The sequence below is a fragment of the Dryobates pubescens genome, chromosome 35 (genome assembly GCF_014839835.1).
Source record: "Dryobates pubescens isolate bDryPub1 chromosome 35, bDryPub1.pri, whole genome shotgun sequence".
Lineage (NCBI taxonomy): Eukaryota > Metazoa > Chordata > Aves > Piciformes > Picidae > Dryobates > Dryobates pubescens.
This window is the reverse complement of record NC_071646.1, coordinates 1,899,267-1,917,479: the sequence shown is the minus strand read 5'-3', so window position 1 is coordinate 1,917,479 and position 18,213 is coordinate 1,899,267. Positions and strand designations below refer to the sequence as shown.

General features: G+C 61.8%; 1 protein-coding gene across 3 annotated transcripts in view; it reads right to left on the bottom strand.

The window, feature by feature from the left end:
* Positions 1-12,995: 12,995 nt before the first annotated feature.
* The window catches only part of TMCC2 (transmembrane and coiled-coil domain family 2), a 30,787-nt gene continuing 25,569 nt past the window's right edge, over positions 12,996-18,213 (bottom strand). The window contains exons 2-4 of one of the 3 annotated variants that reach the window (XM_054176264.1): positions 15,717-16,654; positions 15,278-15,413; positions 12,996-14,334 (exon numbers count right to left, since the gene is read on the bottom strand). In XM_054176264.1, coding sequence (XP_054032239.1) covers positions 14,023-14,334; positions 15,278-15,413; positions 15,717-16,654 — 1,386 coding nt within the window. In that variant the 3' untranslated portion in view covers positions 12,996-14,022. The remainder of the gene's footprint in view (positions 14,335-15,277; positions 15,414-15,716; positions 16,655-18,213) is intronic. The other 2 variants (XM_054176262.1, XM_054176263.1) reach the window with 2 other exon arrangements.

Genomic DNA, 18,213 nt, shown 5'->3' with positions numbered 1-18,213 from the left:
ATGGGGCAGGTGATATACCTCAAACCAGCTGGAGATGTAGCAGGCTGCTGGCACAGGGCTGCCCTGGCTGGGGGGTGGGGGGAGGGGGCTGGGCTCTTGGGCTCAAGCTGGCCAGGTCCTGGCTCCCTTCCCTTTGCTGTGCTGAGAAACTCAAACTGGATCTGGCTGCACCCCCACCCCAGTCTGAGAAGATGCTCTGGTGCCAATCTCTCTCTTTTTTTGGGGAGTGGTTTTGTTGTGTTTTGTTTTATTTTCCTTTTTTTTTTTAATGTTGGAAGGAGGAGAAAAAAGAAGGGGGGTGGGGGAGGGGGGGGGGAAGTGCCTTGGGTGAGGCACTGCTTCTTTATTTATTGCCTTTGTCCAGCTTGATGCAGAAGTGGAGCAGCACAAGCTGTGTCTGGCTCCAGAAGGGTCTCCCAGATGTTCCTGGTGGGGTGTGGGGAGGGTCTGTGCCCCTGCCTCCAAGCTCCGTTGCACTATTGCCATGTGCCCTTCCCCAGGGTGGGTGTTCTCCCCTCCCCTCTCCCCCCTACAAAGTGGTCTGGAGCAAACCATTAAATGCAAAGCAAATGGTCAAGCTGAGCTGTCCTGAGTCGTGTCACGGAGGTGCTGCTGCCCCTTCAGCCCTCTGCCCTCTCTCCCGGGGGGTTCCAGGCTTCTGTGCTGCTCCTGGTGGGATGGGGCTGGGGCTGGCTGCAGTGCAGGTGAGTATCATGGCATCAGTCAGGGTTGGAAGGGACCCCAAGGATCATCGAGTTCCATGGGCAGGGACATCCCCACACTAGTAAGGATGGGTTAGGTCCAGGCAGGGGGCCCTGGGGTGTTACAGCTTCGTGCAGTGTGTGCTTGGCCCCTCCAGGGCTCCAGTGCTTGCCCCTGCTCCAGGGCTGAGGCTGCTGTGTGGATAGAATCTGGCTTTAAACTGCTGCCTGCCACCCCCCTGTTGTGTGGTGCTGAGCTGTGACTTGGCACACTCCATAGGAGGGCTCAGCACCCCCCAGGAGGCTGAGCAGCTCTGGCTTTTCACAGAATCACCAGGGCTGGCAGAGACCTCAGAGATCACCAAGTCCAACCTCTCACCACAGACCTCCTGACTAAACCATGGCACCAAGTGCCACATCCAATCCCCCCTTGAGCACCTCCAGGGATGGTGAGCTGCAGGGTGAGCCAGGGAGGGGGGGTTGGATGAAGGCAGGACCTGCTGGGGGGGGTCCCATGGGGCAGGGATGCTGCTGGTGGTCAGTGCTGTGCCCCTGGCCCAGAGGCCAATGCCTCACAGAATTGTTTGGGTTGGAAGAGGCTTTAAAGCCCACCCAGTCCAACCCTTAGCCCAGCACTGCCAGGGCACCACTGAACCCTGGCCCTCAGCACCACCTCTGCACAGCTCTGGATCCCCTCCAGGGGTGGGGATGCAGCCTGGGCCAGGGCTTGACGACCTTTTGGGGGTAAGGAATTGTTCCTCGTGTCCAAGCTCAACCCCCCCTGGAGCGGCTGGGGGCCATTTCCTCTCCTCCTACCTTGCCCTGTGCTGGGCAGAGCCCCATGAGCAGCTCAGCCCTGGCATGGCCATGAGGCTGTCTCCTCTCTGACCCTTTCCCCCTGCTGCCTTCACCCTCTGCTCCTGCTGCGTGGCCCCGAAACCGACGTTACCGCTCTGCCAGCCCCTGTGGCCAGATCCCTTTTCCACTTGGGTTCACTGGAACCATTGCAGGGCTCCTCCACCCCACTGGGGAGAGGCTGAGCTGCAGAGGGGCAGGGCAGCAGGGCTGCCTGCCAGGAATGCCACCCCTGGTCCCACCAGGCTGGAGCTGTGTGGGGGTCACACACGCTCTGCCCCCCACGGCGCATTCCCTGCGTGCTTCCTGCTCCATTAACGACCTTCCAGCTTAGGCAGGGCAAAGTCCCAGTGCCCTGAGGGCTGCTGGGCTGGGGGGGTGGGGAGGGAGAGCTGGGGGTCTGCAGCACCTATGGCTCCAGGGCATGGAGGATCCCACGGTGGAGGTGAGGCTGGGGGAGCTCTCGGAGGGACAGAGGTGGTTGTGTGGACAGCAGCTGTGGGGGTGGCTTTCTGGAGCATCCTGGGGGGAGGAGGGGAGGAGGGGGGGGCTGGGCCCTGTTTTGTTAATGATTTGCAAGCAAATGTTCTCCTGGGCTGGGGTCAGAGCTGTGGCAGCTCGGGGTGGGCACCACATGGGTGCAAGACACGTGCTGGTTGGCCCGGTGGGCAGCAGCTGCTGTTTGAGCTGGTTTAGGAGCAGTGCTTTGCCCAGCCCTGGCTCTGGGAAGCCCTCCCTGGGGTGGGCACAGGCCCTGCCCACCCAATCCCTGGCCACAGGGATGTGTAAGGGTGACAAATGCCACCCAGAGCCTCCCAGGGCTGGGTGAGTGAGTGAAGGAACAGCCTCAGTGAGGCTCCTTGAAGGTGGGGAGGGGGGGGAGGGGGGCACAGTGACCATCCCCCATCCCTGCTGCTGCCTCTCTCCCCAAGCTGTGCCCATGCTGCTGGCATTCCCTCACCAGCCCTTGGAAACGTTCCTTTCATCCCAGCCCTGCTTTCTGCTGCCTCTGCCTACCCCCTACCCACCGTGGGGTGCCCCCCCCCTGCCCCCAAGCTGGGGGCTGAGCTCCCCCCGCCCCCCCCCCCCTTTCAGACCAGGACTATTATTAACAGCTCCATTTCATCCATCCCTTTCATCCCAAGGATTCCCAAACCCTCTGCCTCCCTCCAGCCTCCCCAGCTGCTGGGAACCACTTGGCCCAGCCCCCATCCTTCCCCCCCCCAGCTCTGACCCCCGTGGGTGTTTGAAATGGGAGAAAAAGTGACCTCAGAGGCATTTTGCTGAGGAAATGTCATTTTGGTGGGGAGGGAGGGGAGGTGACTTCAGCTGACCTGCTGAGCCTGCTGCCAGCACAGGCAGGGCTTTCAGGGGAGAGGAGCTGAGCTCCTGCCAGGCTGGCCTGGGGGAGAGGGAAATGAGGCAGGAGAGGGGGAGGGAAGGAAAAGGGACATCCCAGAAGTGTTTCTGCTGCAAAAGGCCTCTAAGCTCATCCAGTCCAACCCCACCATGGCCCCAGGTGCCGTGGCCAGAGGTTTCTTGAACCCCTCCAGGGGTGGTGGCAGCTCCAGGTGAGATCCCTGTGAGACATCCATGAGTAGCTCCCAAAAAAGGGCAGAAAAGGCTCTTTAGGGGCTGGGGCAGCAGTGAGCTGGCTGGAGAAGCAGAAACAAGCTGCTCCTCTGGCACTCCCAGCAGGTCCTGCCCAGGCTGGGCCAGGATTCCCAGCACCTTGAGTCACCCCAAGTCACCCCTTGGCACCAGGCTCCTGCCCAGGCTTGTGCCAGGGAGCCCGGATGCACCAAGCCCATATTTGGGGCAGAGCAGGCTGGGGGGTGAGGGGGGACACAAAGTGTGGGAAGAGAGCCATGTGCCTTGCCCTGGGGGGGTGGAAAGCCTCTGAGTCCCCCAGGGACAGCCTGCAGCAGCCACTTGCACAGAGCTGTTGAGCAAGCAGCCCCAGGCAGCTCGGGCTGCAGGTGGCAGTGCCACAGGTGCTGCAGGTGGCAGTGCCACAGGTGCTGCAGGTGGCAGTGCTGCAGGGACCATTCTCATAGGGGTGGGAAGGAGGTGGTGCCTGAGGGAGCTGGGGGTGTCCAGCCTGGAGGAGAGGAGGCTGAGGGGAGGCCTCCTGGATCTCTGCAGCTACCTGAAAGGAGGCTGGAGTGAGGTGGGGCTTGGGCTCTTCTCCCTAGTGAGAAGTGAGAGGACAGGAGGAAACAGCCTCAAGCTGCACCGGGGGAGGTTTAGGCTGGAGATTAGGAAGAGTTTCCTGACTGAAGAGCTTGGCACAGGCTGCCCAGGGAGGTGGTGGAGTCCCCATCCCTGGAGGGGTTCACGAACCCTGTGGCCATGGCACTTGGGGCCAGGGTTTGGTGGCCACGGTGGGGTTGGATGACCTTAGAGGTCTTTCCCAACCCAAGCAGCTCTATGATTCTGTGACTCTGTGCAGGGCATGGAGCAGCTCCAGCCGAGGCTGCAGGGGGCTCTGAGGCTTTCCCATCAGCTCCCTAGTGGCCACCACCTCTCTGACCCCGAAGCACTCTGCTGGTCCTGCCTCTAGCAACCTCTTGCTGCTGAGTTTTGTTTTGTTGGTTGCTTTTGGGGTGGTTTTTCCCCTTTCCCCTCAGGTTTTGTGCTGGAGCACTTTGGTGCCTGTCCGAGGCAGGGTGGGCTCGGAGGCAGGGTGGGCTCGGAGCCAGCAGCGTTCCGGAGCCCTTTTTGGTGGCGGCTTTGAGTGCCAGAACAATTAACACAACAAAGCTCAGACATCTCTCTTGCCTCTGATGCTTTCAAAGTCGGGCTTGTCGCGCTCTTACGGTTGCTTTTTCTCTGCTTCCAAGGTGCTTCCACGGCGACCTGTTTGATGGCTGGCTGTCTTTGAAGATCTGAAGAGGAGAAATCCCCACATGAAAGTCCTTCTGTCTTCAGCGCAGCCCGGAGCAGCCGAAAAGGGAAGGGGAGAAAGAAGGCAGCCGGAAGCTTTGATCCGGTTTCCCTGGCCGCACCGGGAAGGGCTGCAGCCCATCAGAGCCTCAGACTTCAAAATCCAACCCCAGGTCCCACTGGGGACCTGGGAGAGGTGAGTTGGCAACCACCCTGCCTCCAGTTCTGGAGCCCCTATGACGAGAGGGATCTGGAGGTGTCCAGAGCAGGGCCAGGAGGATGCTCAGAGGGCTGGAGCTGCTCTGCTGTGAGGGCAGACTGAAAGAGCTGGGGCTGTTCAGGCTGGAGAAGAGAAGGCTCTGAGGTGACCTCATTGTGGCCTTGCAGTATCTGAAGGGGGCTACAGGAAGGCTGGGGAGGGACTGCTCAGGATCTCAGGGAGTGATAGGACTAGGGGGGAATGGAATGAAGCTGGGGGTGGGGAGATTCAGGCTGGAGGTGAGGAGGAAGTTCTTCCCCATGAGAGTGGTGAAGCCCTGGAATGGGTTGTCCAGGGAGGTGGTTGAAGCCCCAGCCCTGGAGGTGTTTAAGGCCAGGCTGGATGAGGCTCTGGCCAGGCTGATCCAGTGTGGGGTGTCCCTGCCCATGGCAGGGGGGTTGGAACTGGCTGATCCTTGGGGTCCCTTCCAACCCTGAGTGATTCTATGTTACCCTGAAGCCTCAGAGCTCTCCCAAAGCTGCTCTGGCTGCTGGCTCTGTGCAAGACCATTGAGGTTTGGAGTCTCCTATGGGGTGCATGAAGAAGAGTGTGGCCAGCAGGGCAGGGGAGGTTCTCTTCTCCCTCTGCTCTGCCCTGCTGAGGCCATATCTGGAGTGCTGTGGCCAGTTAGGAGCTTGCCAGTTCGAGAGGCACAGGGAAGTACTGGAGAGAGTCCAGTGAAGGGTCACAAAGCTGCTGAGGAGCCTGGAGCAGCATAGTGAGGAGAGAAGGCTGAGAGCCTGGAGGAGAGCAGCCCCAGAGGGGAGCTGAGCAATGCTCAGCAAGAGCTAAAGGCTGGGGGGCAAGAGGCTGGGGCTGGGCTCTTGGCAGTGGTGCCCAGGGACAGCACAAGGGGCACTGGGCACAAAGTGGAACCCAGGAAGTTTCACTTGAACTTCAGGAGAAGCTTCTTTGGTGTGAAGCTGCTGGAGGCCTGAAGCAGGCTGCCCAGGGAGGCTGTGGAGTCTCCTTCTCTGCAGAGCTTCCACCCCCCCCTGGCCATTGTGCTCCTGTGCTGTGGGTGCCCTGCTGGAGCAGGGGGCTCTGGACGATCCCCAGAGGTCCCTGGATGATCTCTAAAGTCCCTTCTGACCCAAATCACTCCATGACCCTCTGAGACAAGCCCCTCCATGTGCTTCTGAAACACTCCACCCTTGTGCCAAGCAGGCAGGGGAGGCAGAGCCCTGGCCCAGCTCCCGTGGGCACACAGGGAACCAGCCCTGCTGGCTCTGCCAGCGCCTCCTGCCCGGGGGCTGCGCTCGCCCGGCCAGGGCACAGCTGCCACAGGGCCCTGCTGGGACCTGGCACACCCAGATGCTGTCTCCTTGCCAGGCTGCCAGCTCGGCCCTGCCCCCCCAGAGCCTGCTGAACCGCTCTGCCCGGGTGCAGGTTTGACTGCCTCCAGGAGCAGGTGAGGCAGGAGGGGGGCAGTGGCTGCGGGGTGGGGGCAGGAGCTCAGCCCTGCTCACACGCTGGGCAGTGCTGCTGCAGGGAGCTCCTAGCTGGGATGCAAAGCTGCTCCTGGAACAGGGCAACGATGGCCAGAGCTGTGCAAAGCCCTGGGGCAAGAAGCAAGGCTCCTGGTGGGCCCTGGGGGTAGATGGGGGCTGCTGTGCCCGGTGCACACCTGAAGAAGGTGGAGTCACACAGGTGCTTGGGTGCCTGAAGATGCAAAGCGTGGCCTGGCTGGATCCTCAGGACTGCCTCAGCTGGCAGCCTACTGAATGTGGGACCCACCAGCTCCAGCCCTCTCAGGGAACCTGTCTGGGTGCTGCTTTGCATTCACAGGCAACCAGCTAGGCTGGGAAAATCACCCTGCCCTGCAGCTCCCAGCGGTCCCACACTCGTGCCATGGGAGGCACAGGACAGGTTCCCTCATGGGATGGGCTGGGGGATGGAGGCTCCTGGCTGACGCAGAAAGGGCTCTTGGCAGAGCTGTTTTGGAGCTCCCTGCTCCCCCAGTGCTGCCCAAGCCCTGTGCAGACCCAACCAGCAGGGTCATGGTGTTGGGTTGCAGCCTCACTCAGGGTCTGGCTGAGCTCAGCAGGGCCCTGCCCAGCTGGGGGATGCTTAAGCGCTGTGGAGATTCCATCACAGTGAGGCAGAGCTGAGGGGAGGTGTTGCAAAGCTTGCTGTCCCCCCAGGCCACCTGAGTCACTGAGCTGTGCTAAGGGATGACAGCCAGGGGCTTGTGCAAGCCCCAGGAGCAGCTGAAGGGCTGGGATGAGGGTGCCTGAGTTGGGAAGTGCTGCCCCACACCTCCAGGCTCTGCCTGCATTCCCCACAGCAGCTTGCTCTCGGTAGCCTGGAGGGCACCAGCGGCAATTGGGACAGCAAAGCCATCCCAGAGCCTTCAGGAGGCCTGGGAGGGATGGTAGCAGCACCTTTGGTGAATGCCTTTGGCCATCTGGTGCCTGGCATGGGGCACGGAGCCTTGAGCTGGATTCCTGCTGGGACCTGAGCATCGCTGCTGGCTCAGCCCCTCAAAGGGATTGGCCCAGCCCGGCCTTGCTCTGAGCTGGGGGCTCACTGCCTGGAGGTGAGGCAGGCTGCAGGGGAGGGGGCAGTGCTGCCCCTTCTCCCTGCTCCTCCTCGGTAGCTCTTGCTGGGCAGGAAGCAGCCGAGGAGACAGCAGAGCCCCTTCCCCACGCCAGCCTCCAGCAGGCTGTGGGGGACCTGGCAGCCCTGGGGGGGGAGGGGGGGCTGCAGCTCCGTGATTTTTCTAATCTTATCGAGCTGTCTTTCTGCTGCTTTCTCCGGGAGCCTTTTCTCTCCCTGCCTATCCCCCTCCTCCCTCCTCCCCTGCGCTTTGTAGCCACCGACAGCTCCACTTCCCCCCCTCCAGCCCCGCGCTTTGATCCTAGGAAGCAGCAATTGATCCTCCTTATCTTTATTGCGGTGCAGACATTCCCAGCACTGCCCTTAATTAAATTCCTCTTAATTTTCTTCCCTAAGCCTTTTTTTTTTCCTTTCCCCCTCACCCCAGACGAGTATTTATTTTCAAATGTGCAATTAAATCATTAGATTGGCCACGAGTCTGAGGGCTGGCTCCGGCAGGGCTCTGCTCTCTGTGCTCGGGGGAGGGGAGCGCCGGGGCTTGCCCTTCCTCTCCCCCCCCCCCCAAGCTGCTGGGCTCACAAGAGCTGGAGGTGCTGCTGGTCGCCCCCCCACGTGCCCCAGGCTGGGCAAGGAGCTCGGCCCTAGGGGCTGCAGGGGCTGGGAGCAGCTGTTGGCCAAGAGGTAGAACGTTTGCGGTGCCCACTGGCACGGGAAAAGGCTGCCCAGAGGGGGGGTGGAGCCAGCGGCCCTGGAGGTGCTGAAAAACCCATGCAGAGGTGGCCCTTGGGGCCGTGGTTTGGTGGCCATGGTGGTGTTGGGTTGATGGATTGGATGGGATGGGATGGGATGGGATGGGATAGGATAGGATAGGATAGGATAGGATAGGATAGGATAGGATAGGATTGGATTAACCAGGTTGGAAGAGACCTTTGAGATCATCAGGTCCAAGCTCTCACCCAACACCATCTGATCAACTCAACCATGGCACCAAGCAGCCCATCCAGGCTCTTCCTAAACACCTCCAGGGATGGGGACTCCACCACCTCCCTGGGCAGCACATCCCAGTGGCCAATCTCTCTCTCTGTGAAGAACTTCTTCCAACCTTAGTGATCCTCTGATTTCCAAAGCCCAGCGGCACCAGGAGCTGCTCTGTGGCGTCTCTGATGCCTGCAGGTGATGTGGAGTCCTCCACCACTGCCCCCAGCCCTCGAGGGGGAGAATGTTGCCACCCATGGTTCCCTCCCTGGCCACTGGAAGCAGAGTGAAGCTGCTGGCAGGGGCAGGCAGACCTCCTCCTGGCCCCAGTAGGGCAGGGAAGGCTCTTGGGTGCTGGCAGCGCTGCCATGCTCTGGGAAGGGCCATGGTGGCATTGGTCTTGGTGGCATTACCACTGCCTAGAGTAGCACAGGTTCTGGTTATGATGGCACTGGCATTAGTTGTGGTGGCATGGGCAGTGGCCACGGTGGCACTAGCACTTGGACACAGGCAGTGCTCAGAGCAGCACAGACTTGGCACAGGGGCACAGGCACTGGCTGTGGTGGCATCGGCAGCGGTTGCAGTGGCATGAGCACAGCCCAGAGTAGCATGGGCACTGGCATTGATTACAGGGGCACTGGCTGTGGGGGCACTGGCTCTGCTTGCAGTGGCACAGGCACTGGCCATGTTGGCACTAGCTTTAATTACAGTGGCACAGGCACTGCCCATGGTGATATTGGCATTGATCACAGTGGCACGGGCACTGCCCACGGGGGCGTGGGCACCGCCTAGAGCAGCACAGGCACTGGGCACGGTGGTCTTGGCCCTGGCCGGGGTGACTTTGGCACCGGCCGTGGCACGGCTGGCTGCAGGTGAGCGCCGAGCCCCGGGGGGCTGCGGCTCTGCGCCGCTCTAAGCTGTTCCGCTCGGAATTGTTTTCCTGCAGCCACTTTGACCCCGGGGGCAGAGACTATTTTTCCTGTAGATCAGTCGAAATTCCCCCGGAGACAGCGCAGGAATGTCAGGCATGTTCTCCTCGGTACCAGCTCTTTCTTCTTACGCTCTAAGCTTGGCCACGCCGCCCGCGGGGGGAGGGAACGTCTGGGGTCCTGCCGGCTTTGCCATTGAGGGCTGCCAGCAGCTCCCCCGTCCCCTCCCCAGACTCCTTCCTCCTCATCCTCCTCCTTGGGAGAGCCTTCCCTCTGCCCTGGGGCAGCCATCCTGGTGGGTAGCCAGGGGAAGGGCTCCGTGCCAGGGTGTGCAGCGGGGTGAGGAGAGGGCGAGCTGAGGACGAGGCAATGCCCCCAGCCCCCCAGGAAAAGGAGGTGAGGGAATTGGGGTGGCTGCAGAGGGGAGCAGCTGCCAGCTTTTGGTGGTCCTCGCCTTGGGTGCTGCCCATGGAGATCCAACCTGGGTTAGTCTGTTCTATTCTATCTCTGGAGCCGTGGGGATGCTGTGAGGACATCGTGGGAGTGCCAGCAGCAGGGCAGAGGGCAGCAAACACATCTGGAGCTGGCAACCCAACACCAGCCAGCTCATTCATCACCATTAAGGGCAATTACCCCTTAGAATCCAAACCGATCAATTGTTCTTCCTTCTTCCAAGCTGACAGGATGGGGGAACGGGGCCGCTGCCCACAGGCCACCCCTTGTCCCACCACGGGGCAGGGGCACCCCGAGGTGCAGTTGGGTGGCACCAGTGGTGTGGTTGGAAGGCTGCAAACCAGTCACAAAGGGGGAGCACAGGAGCCCTGCAGAGGGAGAGGTCTCACCCCACCAGCTTGGTGCTCCTCACCCCTGCAGAACCCCCTGGCCCATCTCTGCCTCTCTCACTGAGCTCCCTGTATGCAGTGGGCACCAGTGCCCGCATGCACCCACACCAGCCCCATGGCATGCAGCTTGCAGTGGGTGCCAGCTGCTGCCAGCGCCAGGGAGGGAGTGGCTGAGCCTTGGGACCCCGAGGAGCAAGGCTGTGAGGGTCCCCATGCCCGGTGGCATCCTTCTGGGATGCCTTGCTGCTCTCAGTGCCAGGCAGGGGGTGGCTGAGCCCTGGGACCCTGAGGAATGAGGCCGCGAGGGTCCCTCTGCCTGGTGGCACCCCCTTGGCGTGCCTCGCCGCCCGGCCCCCCCGGGGCTGTGGCTCCGCCTGAGCCCAGGCTCGGAGCAGAGCGGGAGCCCAGCTGCAGCTATTACATAAAACGCAATTAGCAGGCGGGCACGGGAGGCTGAGTGGCATTAAGGAATTCCTCCCGGGCTGACGTCAAAGCTTCACCTCTCCTCCTGCCACCCGCACAAAGGGGGCCGTTATGAACCCCCCAGCCCTGGCCCCGCTGGGAGAATGCGAGTCCTCAGGGAGCCCCGAGCCGCTCATGCCCTGTGGGCACTGTCCCTGCCACCAGCGCCAGCGTCACCGGCGGCTCCCTGCGCGGCGTTTCCCGGCTCCTGCTGCCCCTTTGCCGGGCAGGGGAAGGTGCCAGCAGACCCCCCCTCCTGCCAGCTGCTTGCCCAAGAGAGGGGGGCTCGGCTGGGTGCCCAGTCCTGGGGAGTAGGAAGGTGCTGGATGCCGGAGGGGATGTCACTCCTGCGATTGTGGCTCCCGGCTGGCACCACCTGCCCCTGGGCCAGGATGGAGTGGAAGTGGGCACCTGCCCCGGAGGCTGGGAAGGGGGGGATCCAGCGATATTTGGTGCCGAGCTGTGCCTCTCACCTTCTCCCTGCTTGGGCACTCCGGGGCAGCCACCTCCCGCTGCAGAGGGAGCCTGCAGCCTCCTGGGACAAGGTGCTCGCTGTCTGCAGCACAAATCCCCTCCTTTCCTGCGAGCCCAAGGACACCAGCCCCCCTTCCTTCTCTGATCAGCCCCTCCAGCTCCTCCTTCAGTCCCTGGGCAACACCCCCCCAAGCCCTTCTCGCTGCTCCAGACCCCCGTTCCAAGGCAGACGGTGAAAGAGAGGTGGGAGATGCAGGCAGGAAGGGGTTAAAGCGCTAGCTGGGGCGAGTGACTCCACTCTGCCTTTGCAGCCTATTTAGGGAGGATGCTCCAGAGCAGCTCCCGGGCTGCCGGTTCCTCTCCAGCGGATACCGGGGGCCCCCCTGCGGCCACGAGTCCTGATCCGAGTCCCCTGAGCTGGTAGGATCACGGGGAACAGCAGGAGAGGCTTTCCCTTGTCCTTCCCCTCTCCTGGCTGCGGGAGTGGGGCCGGGAGCGGTGGGGCAGCTGCTCCTCCACCGCAGCTCTCAGGGTCTGGGCTTGGGCGGAACCAAGCGGTGAAAGGAGCTGGGATTAGGGAGCTCAGGCTTGGAAAGTTAACTCCTCACTGGCTTGTTCTTGCAGATGCCCTGCTCCGGGATGTGAAGCTCCTGCACTGAGCCCCAGCTGCCGGCATGCACTGGCAGTCGTGCCCTGGGTGTCCCCTGCAGCAGCAGCCAGGCTTTGGGGAGCCCCCACCAAGGTCTGTAGTGCCCCTGCCTGCTCTTCTCACCTGGGAATGGCCTCTCCACTCCACGGTGCTCCTGCACCATCCTGCATGCTGGGGCTTGGCTGCCTTGTCTCTGGTACTAACCCCACACCAGCTCCTAGATGCCCTTTGCAGCAGGCACTGGGGATGCCTGGGAGTGGAGCTCACCCACGTGCCCCTCACCCATCACCAGCCAGAGGCACTGCCAGGCCATCTCAGCCCCCCAGCACCCTGTGCCTTGTTTCTCCCCACCTGTGACTGCTCAGCAGCCACTTCAGGTCCATTAGCCACCCTTCCAAGTCAGAGCAGCTGAAACCCACCTGCCTGCTGCTCTGCTCCTGGCTGCCCCCAGCTCACCCATGCTGGGCTTGCTCACAGCCTGTGGTTGAGCAAACCAAGGGCTGGGAGGTGTCTGGTACCTGCTGGCTCTGCTGCCAGGTGTCTGCAAGGTCATCTTGCTGTGGTCACCTTCCACAAGCCATGGCTTGTCTCCATCCTCAGCTTCCTCCACCAACCTCCCATCCTTGCTGATGCATCAGACTCAGCACCCTGGGGTCAGGGCTCCCAGCCAAAGCCCTCCTCTGCAACTCCAAGGTACAAACTGGGGGTCTCCAGCCCAGTGTCCTGCTCCCCCCAGCACCCAGTTGTGCTGCTGGCTCCTCTGGCAGGGCTCCTGCACCAGCCTCTGGCTGCTGGGACACGCTGGGAGCTGCGCTGGTGTGAGAGGCGATGCTCAAGGTGGCACTTGGTGCCGTGGTTTAGTCATGGGGTCTGTGGTGACAGGATGGACTTGATGAGCTTTGAGGGCTCTTCCAACCTTGGTGATTCTGTGATTCAAGTGCCTGGGGAGTGCAGAGAGCTCCATGTGGGGCCACAGGTGAGCCTGGCCTAGCCCTGGGAGCAGGGAGATGGTAGGAGAGGACACACAACCTCCCCTCCACAACTGGGGCTGCCCAGGGAGGTGGTGGAGCCACCACCCCTGGAGCTGCTCCACAAGCTGTAGATGTGGTGCTTCAGGCCCTGGTAGCTGTGGTTTCATGGCCCTGGTAGCTGTGTTCTGGTTGGAGTTGATGACCTTAGAGGTCTTTTCCAACCTTCATGATTCTGTGGGACAGAATCCCTCCCAACCACCCTCTGCCCCACACCAGCTTGGTGTATGAGGCTGGGATGTGCCACAGGACAAAACCCACCCAAATCCCCCCCCCCCCCAAAAACCATTAAAGGGTCAAATTCTGAGGCCAAGTGAAGGAGGACCTCTGAGGGTGGTGGAGCAGCAGCATCTGCACCAGAGGAGGCTCTGCCTGTGCATATGCTTTTATATATATACAGATATATTTATACCTCTAATGTGTGTGTGTAGAGCTATAGTACAGAAATATATAGGTAGGAAATCATTGAAGAACCATCTGAGACAGCATGCTGTGCTCTTGGGTAGGGCTGGGGGCAGGGGGGAAGAAGGCAGCTGCTCCCCTTCCTCCCCCTCCCCCAGCTCTCCCAGCTTTTGATTCACAAATGGGAAGAGAGTCTTGGGGTTAAATTAAAAACCACACACAGACAGACAGACAGACAGACAGACACAGTGCAGGGGCTGCCAGGCCTGCAGGTGTGATGCTGCACAGTCCAAGTGTCCCTGAAGAGATCAGATCAAAGCTGAAGGAGAAGGAATCAAATCGATGAAGGGAAACCGGCTGAGGGGATGCTGCTTGTGCTGGAGCTGTCTCCAGCATTGGGTCCCCCCCTCTGTCTGCCCAGCTCCACTGTCCCAGCCCTGTAGGGACACAGGGATGGTGTCACAGCCCTGCTGTGTGCTGCCTGGGCTGTGGTGGGGTTGGGAGAGGCTGGTGGGATGCGCAGGTCCTGCCGTGGTGGCTTTGGACCTGCTTTCTTCTTTGCCACCTGCTTTGCTTCCACTCCATCCTGGGACTGAGCTGTTTTGCCATTTTGGCCTTCCAGGACAGAAGTGCAACCCCAGCCCCAGCTAACCTCTCCTCTCTCTCTCCACAGAAAGTCCTCTTGGAGCCAGGTTTGGTCCAGCTCGATCCTTCCCGCCGCCAGCAGCCCCCCGCAGAAGGCCTCTTTCCCACCGACTTCCAGAACAGAAGGGCATTGAGAAACCCATCCAAAACTCCTAGGAAAAGCCCCCAGAGCCCCCTAAACTCCCAGTTTCATCCTCCTCCTTCCCCATCCTGCCCATCCCAGACACCCCAGGGGATCCCAGCTCCACCAGGCGAAAGCCAAACCGCGAAGAGACAACCCAAAGGCTTTGCACCACCTCTCCTCGGAAAGACCTCGGGGAGGGGGCAGGGGGAGGCAGCAGTGGCTGGGCTGCAGATCAGCTGGGGAGCAGGATGTGCTCCAGGAAGTAGCTGATGGAGTCCCAGTGCTTCCAGAGGAAGAAGAGGAAGAGGACGAGCAGGGCGGTGCTGAGGATGCGCGTGCGAGTCTTCATCAGCGGCGTGATGAAGTTGGCGATGGTGGAGACAAAGACCAGCAGCACGGCCATGAGGGCCAGGATGACGTTGATGAACTTGCCCAGCAGCGCCCTGGCGTTGGCATTCTCCACCCCTTCCAGCTGCACCACCTGCTGCTGCTGCTGCTGCAGCTCCAGCTTGGTCACCCGCGTCAGGCAGGACTCCACCGCCTCCTGCGAGGGACAGCAGAGGCTGCTCAGGGGCTCCGAGAGGGCTCCTGCTCCGAGGCCTTGCTGCTTGCCACAGCTGAGCCCTGGGTGGTCAGCTTGCCTGGAAAGGAGCTTCCTTCCCACAGACCCTTGGCCTGCTCCTCACTGGCACAGGTTGCCCAGGGAGGTGGTGGAAGCCTCAGCCCTGGAGGTGTTTGCAGCCAGGCTGGAGGTGGCTGTGAGCAGCCTGCTGTGGTGTGAGGTGTCCCTGCCCATGGCAGGGGGGTTGGAACTGGCTGAGCCTCGAGGTCCCTTCCAGCCCTGACAGTTCTGTGATCTGCTGGGGCACTGGGGCAGAGTGCCCAGAGAAGCTCTGGAAGCCTCCTCCCTGGAGGTGTTCAAGGCCAGGCCTTGAGCGACTTGTTCTAGCAGGAGGTGTCCCTGCCCGTGGCAGGGGGTTGGAACTGGATGATCTTTAAGGTCCCTTCCACCCCAAACCATTCTGTGGCATGCAGTCCATGCCCACCCTGCTCTGCCTGTGCCAGGGAAGGCCTCAGTGCCCTGAGTACCTACTGCAGCAGGGAGGATGACCCAAACTAGGACAGTGGGGACTGCCTGCTGGCCCACACACGGCTTGGAACAGCCTGGGGCTGGAGCCATCCACCCAGGGCCCTGCCCTGCCTTAGGCACCTGGGGACTTTAGCACAGTGGGGGCTTGCTGGGGCACAGACAAGGATTTGGGGGGACAGGGCTCGGTTACCTGCTTCTTGCTGTGCCAGCATCACAGTGAGGACCTCATCTAAAGGGTGCCAGAGAAAGGGACCCCCCCAACACCTTGCCCACCCTCTGTCCCAGCCCAGGGTCCCTCCCTTGCCCCACAGATGGACCCAGGGATGGTTGGGCTCCACGATCTTAGAGGCCTTCTGTGGAGGGTGCAGGGGGAGGCTGAGCCCTCGCACTGCCCTACCTGGATGTCCCGTGCCCTCTCGTAGGACTGGTAGGCCACCTTCTCCTCCATGCTGGCCAGCTCCTGCTTCAGGTTGGTCATTTCGTTCTGGTGCAGCTCAGTGAGGTCGTTGAGCTGCTCCTCCAAGCGCTCGTACCTGCACAGGGAGGGCGGAGGGGCGCTGGGGTGGGCAGAGCTCCCTGCAGGACCCCCTCCTGTCCTCCTCCTCCTCCTGGGCACCGGGGGAAAGCACCCGGTGCCTCTGCCCCACCCTGCTCCCGCTTCTGGCCGCTGCAGGGGGAAAGCCTGGCACGATCCTCCATGGCAGTGCTGCTGCTGGGGAGGGTGGGCAGCGGAGAGGAGGGCAGCTCCTTCCATCCCTGGCACGCAGGGTAAGCTCAGCTGGACGAGCCCAGGCTGGCAGCCCCTGTGGTCCTTAGAGCCCCCCCCCCACCCCTACCTGTACCGCTCCTCCTGCAGGCACTGCGTCATGTAGGTGTAGTCCCTCTGCAGCTGGGCCTTGAGGTCCTCCATGGAGTCCTCCAGGTGGGACTGGCTGTCCTTGATCTCCCGCAGCTCCTCCAGGATGGCGTCGAAGCTGTTGTGGTGGCTGTCCAAGGTGTTGGACTTGGGGCTGCCCAGCCCGCCGGGGGCCGCCCCGGAGTTGCTGCCGGCGGCCGAGCCGGAGGTGGCGCTGGAGCACTCGTCGTCGCTGCCGTACTTGGGGCTGGAGACCAGGGTGGCGCTGCCGCTGAGCGCCCGCGCCGCCTCCTCGGGGTGCCCGTCGTCCAGCGCCTCCTTCAGGTGGGCGATGTTGTCGGCGCTGCCGAACTTGTTGCGGATCAGGCTGGCGAACTCCCGCGGCTTGGAGACCACGGCGCTGTGGGTGGCCTGGGAGAGCCCCGAGAGGCCTCCCTTCACCCCTTCCACCACGCCGCCCCCGAAGCCGCTGATGCTGGAGCGGACGTTGGCCCCCACGTCCTTCAGGCCCTGGTGCATGTCCCTGAAGACGTCCTTGGGCTGCCGGGAGGGGCCGTTCTGCTCGATCTCCTTCAGCTTCTTGTGGTAGTGCTCCAGCTTCTTGTGCAGCTGGGCGATGGTCTGAGCCGACTTCTGGTTCTTCTTCTCGAAGACCTGCTTGATGCGCGACGCCTGCTGCTTGTCGGCGTTGTTGGCCAGCTTCAGGTACTCGGCCACGTTGTCGTCCCGCGCCTCCTGCTCGATCTTGATCTGCTCCGTGATCTTCAGGATCTTCTGGTGCAGGTGCTCGATGGCGGCCTTCGTCCTGTGGGGGTCAGGGGTGCCCTCGGGGACGTCCAGGCAGATGGTGCCATCGGCGTCGCCGTGCCCGCCGGTGCCGGGGGGCAGGTTGAGGGCGGTCACGTCCCCCTTGTCCAGCTGGGAGCAAAGAGAGAGAGAGAGGAGGGAGATGCTCAACACAATGCAGGGAGGCTGGAGCTAGATGAGCCTTGAGGTCCCTTCCAACCCTGACAGTTCGGCGGCTCCCTGCCCCCCCCGGTGGCTCCTTGCCCCCCGGCAGCTCCCTGCCCCTACACTTCTCTGCCCCCAGCAGTTCCCTGCCCCCCTACACTTCCCTGCCCCCCTCCACCTCCCTGCCCCTACACTTCCCTGCCCCCCTCCACCTCCCTGCCCCTACACTTCCCTGTCCCCCTCCACCTCCCTGCCCCTACACTTCCCTGCCCCTGGCAGCTCCCTGCCCCTACACTTCCCTGCCCCTGGCAGCTCCCTGCCCCTACACTTCCCTGCCCCCCCCTCCACCTCCCTGCCCCTACACTTCCCTGCTCCCCCAGCAGCTCCCTGCCCCAGCAGCACTGCCTGGGGAGGGGGCAGGCAGGAAGGGAATGGGGCAGAGGAGGAGGAGGAAGAGCTGGGCAGGAGAATAGTTAACCAGAGCAAGAAGTTGTTGGTTTATCCCCCCTGGTTAAGCATTGCCCTTGCAGGCCACTGGCACCCCAGCCAGAAGCCACTTAAGAGGGGGCAGCAATAAGCTGAGGAGGGTTTGGAGTTTGGTGGTAGCCACCGGCTCTCAGCCTGACTGACTTCCCATCCTCTCTCTGGGCACAGCTGGGCACCTGCTGGGTGTTCTTTTCTGGGCTGCTGGACACCCAGTGCCAGCCAGGAAAGAAGAAGAAGAAGCAGCCAGGAGGTAAAACTGGAACCCATCCTCAACTCCCAGCAGTGAGAGCAGGGATTGAGCAACGTGCAGGTAAAGTTGTTCTTTGTTTTCAGTCTTTGGTTTTTAGCCTGGGTGCACAGAGAGGGTTTGTAGCTGAGGAGAACCTCTACCATCAATCCCAGTCTGTAGGTGACGTGGGAGCAGCCTCTGGCCCCCCGGGAGCAGCCTCTGGCCCCCCGGGAGCAGCCTCTGGCCCCCCGGGAGCAGCCTCTGGCCCCCCGGGAGCAGCCTCTGGCCCCCCGGGAGCAGCAGGCTGTGGTTGCAAGATCTCCTTTACTTTCTTTCCCAAGCTTTCCCACCTTGCATTGCCAGGTTCCTCTTCCATGCCCAAGAAACCACCCAGAAAGCTTGGACACAGGCTGATAGCCATTTTCCAGGTGGAAAGATTGGAGGGTTTGGGGGAGAGAATCACTCCAAGAGGGAAAGATTGGAGCGTTTGGGGGGAGGGAATCACACCAAGGGGGGGAAATTGGAGCTTTTGGGGGGAAGGAATCACTCCAAGGGGGAAAGATTGGAGCTTTTGGGGGAGGGAACCACTTCAAGGAGGGGAAAATGGAGGATTTGGGATAAGGAATCACTCCAAGGTGGAAAAATTGGAGCTTTTGGGGGAGGGAACCACTCCAAGGGGGGAAAACGTGGGAGCTTTGTGGGTCAGGAAATCATTTGCCTGAGGCCAGACTTCGAACCACTGGACTGCAAGCTAGGGGGGCCAGGGTCTGCAAGCCAGGGTCCAACCCGGGCAGGTTGCTTTGCCACCTGG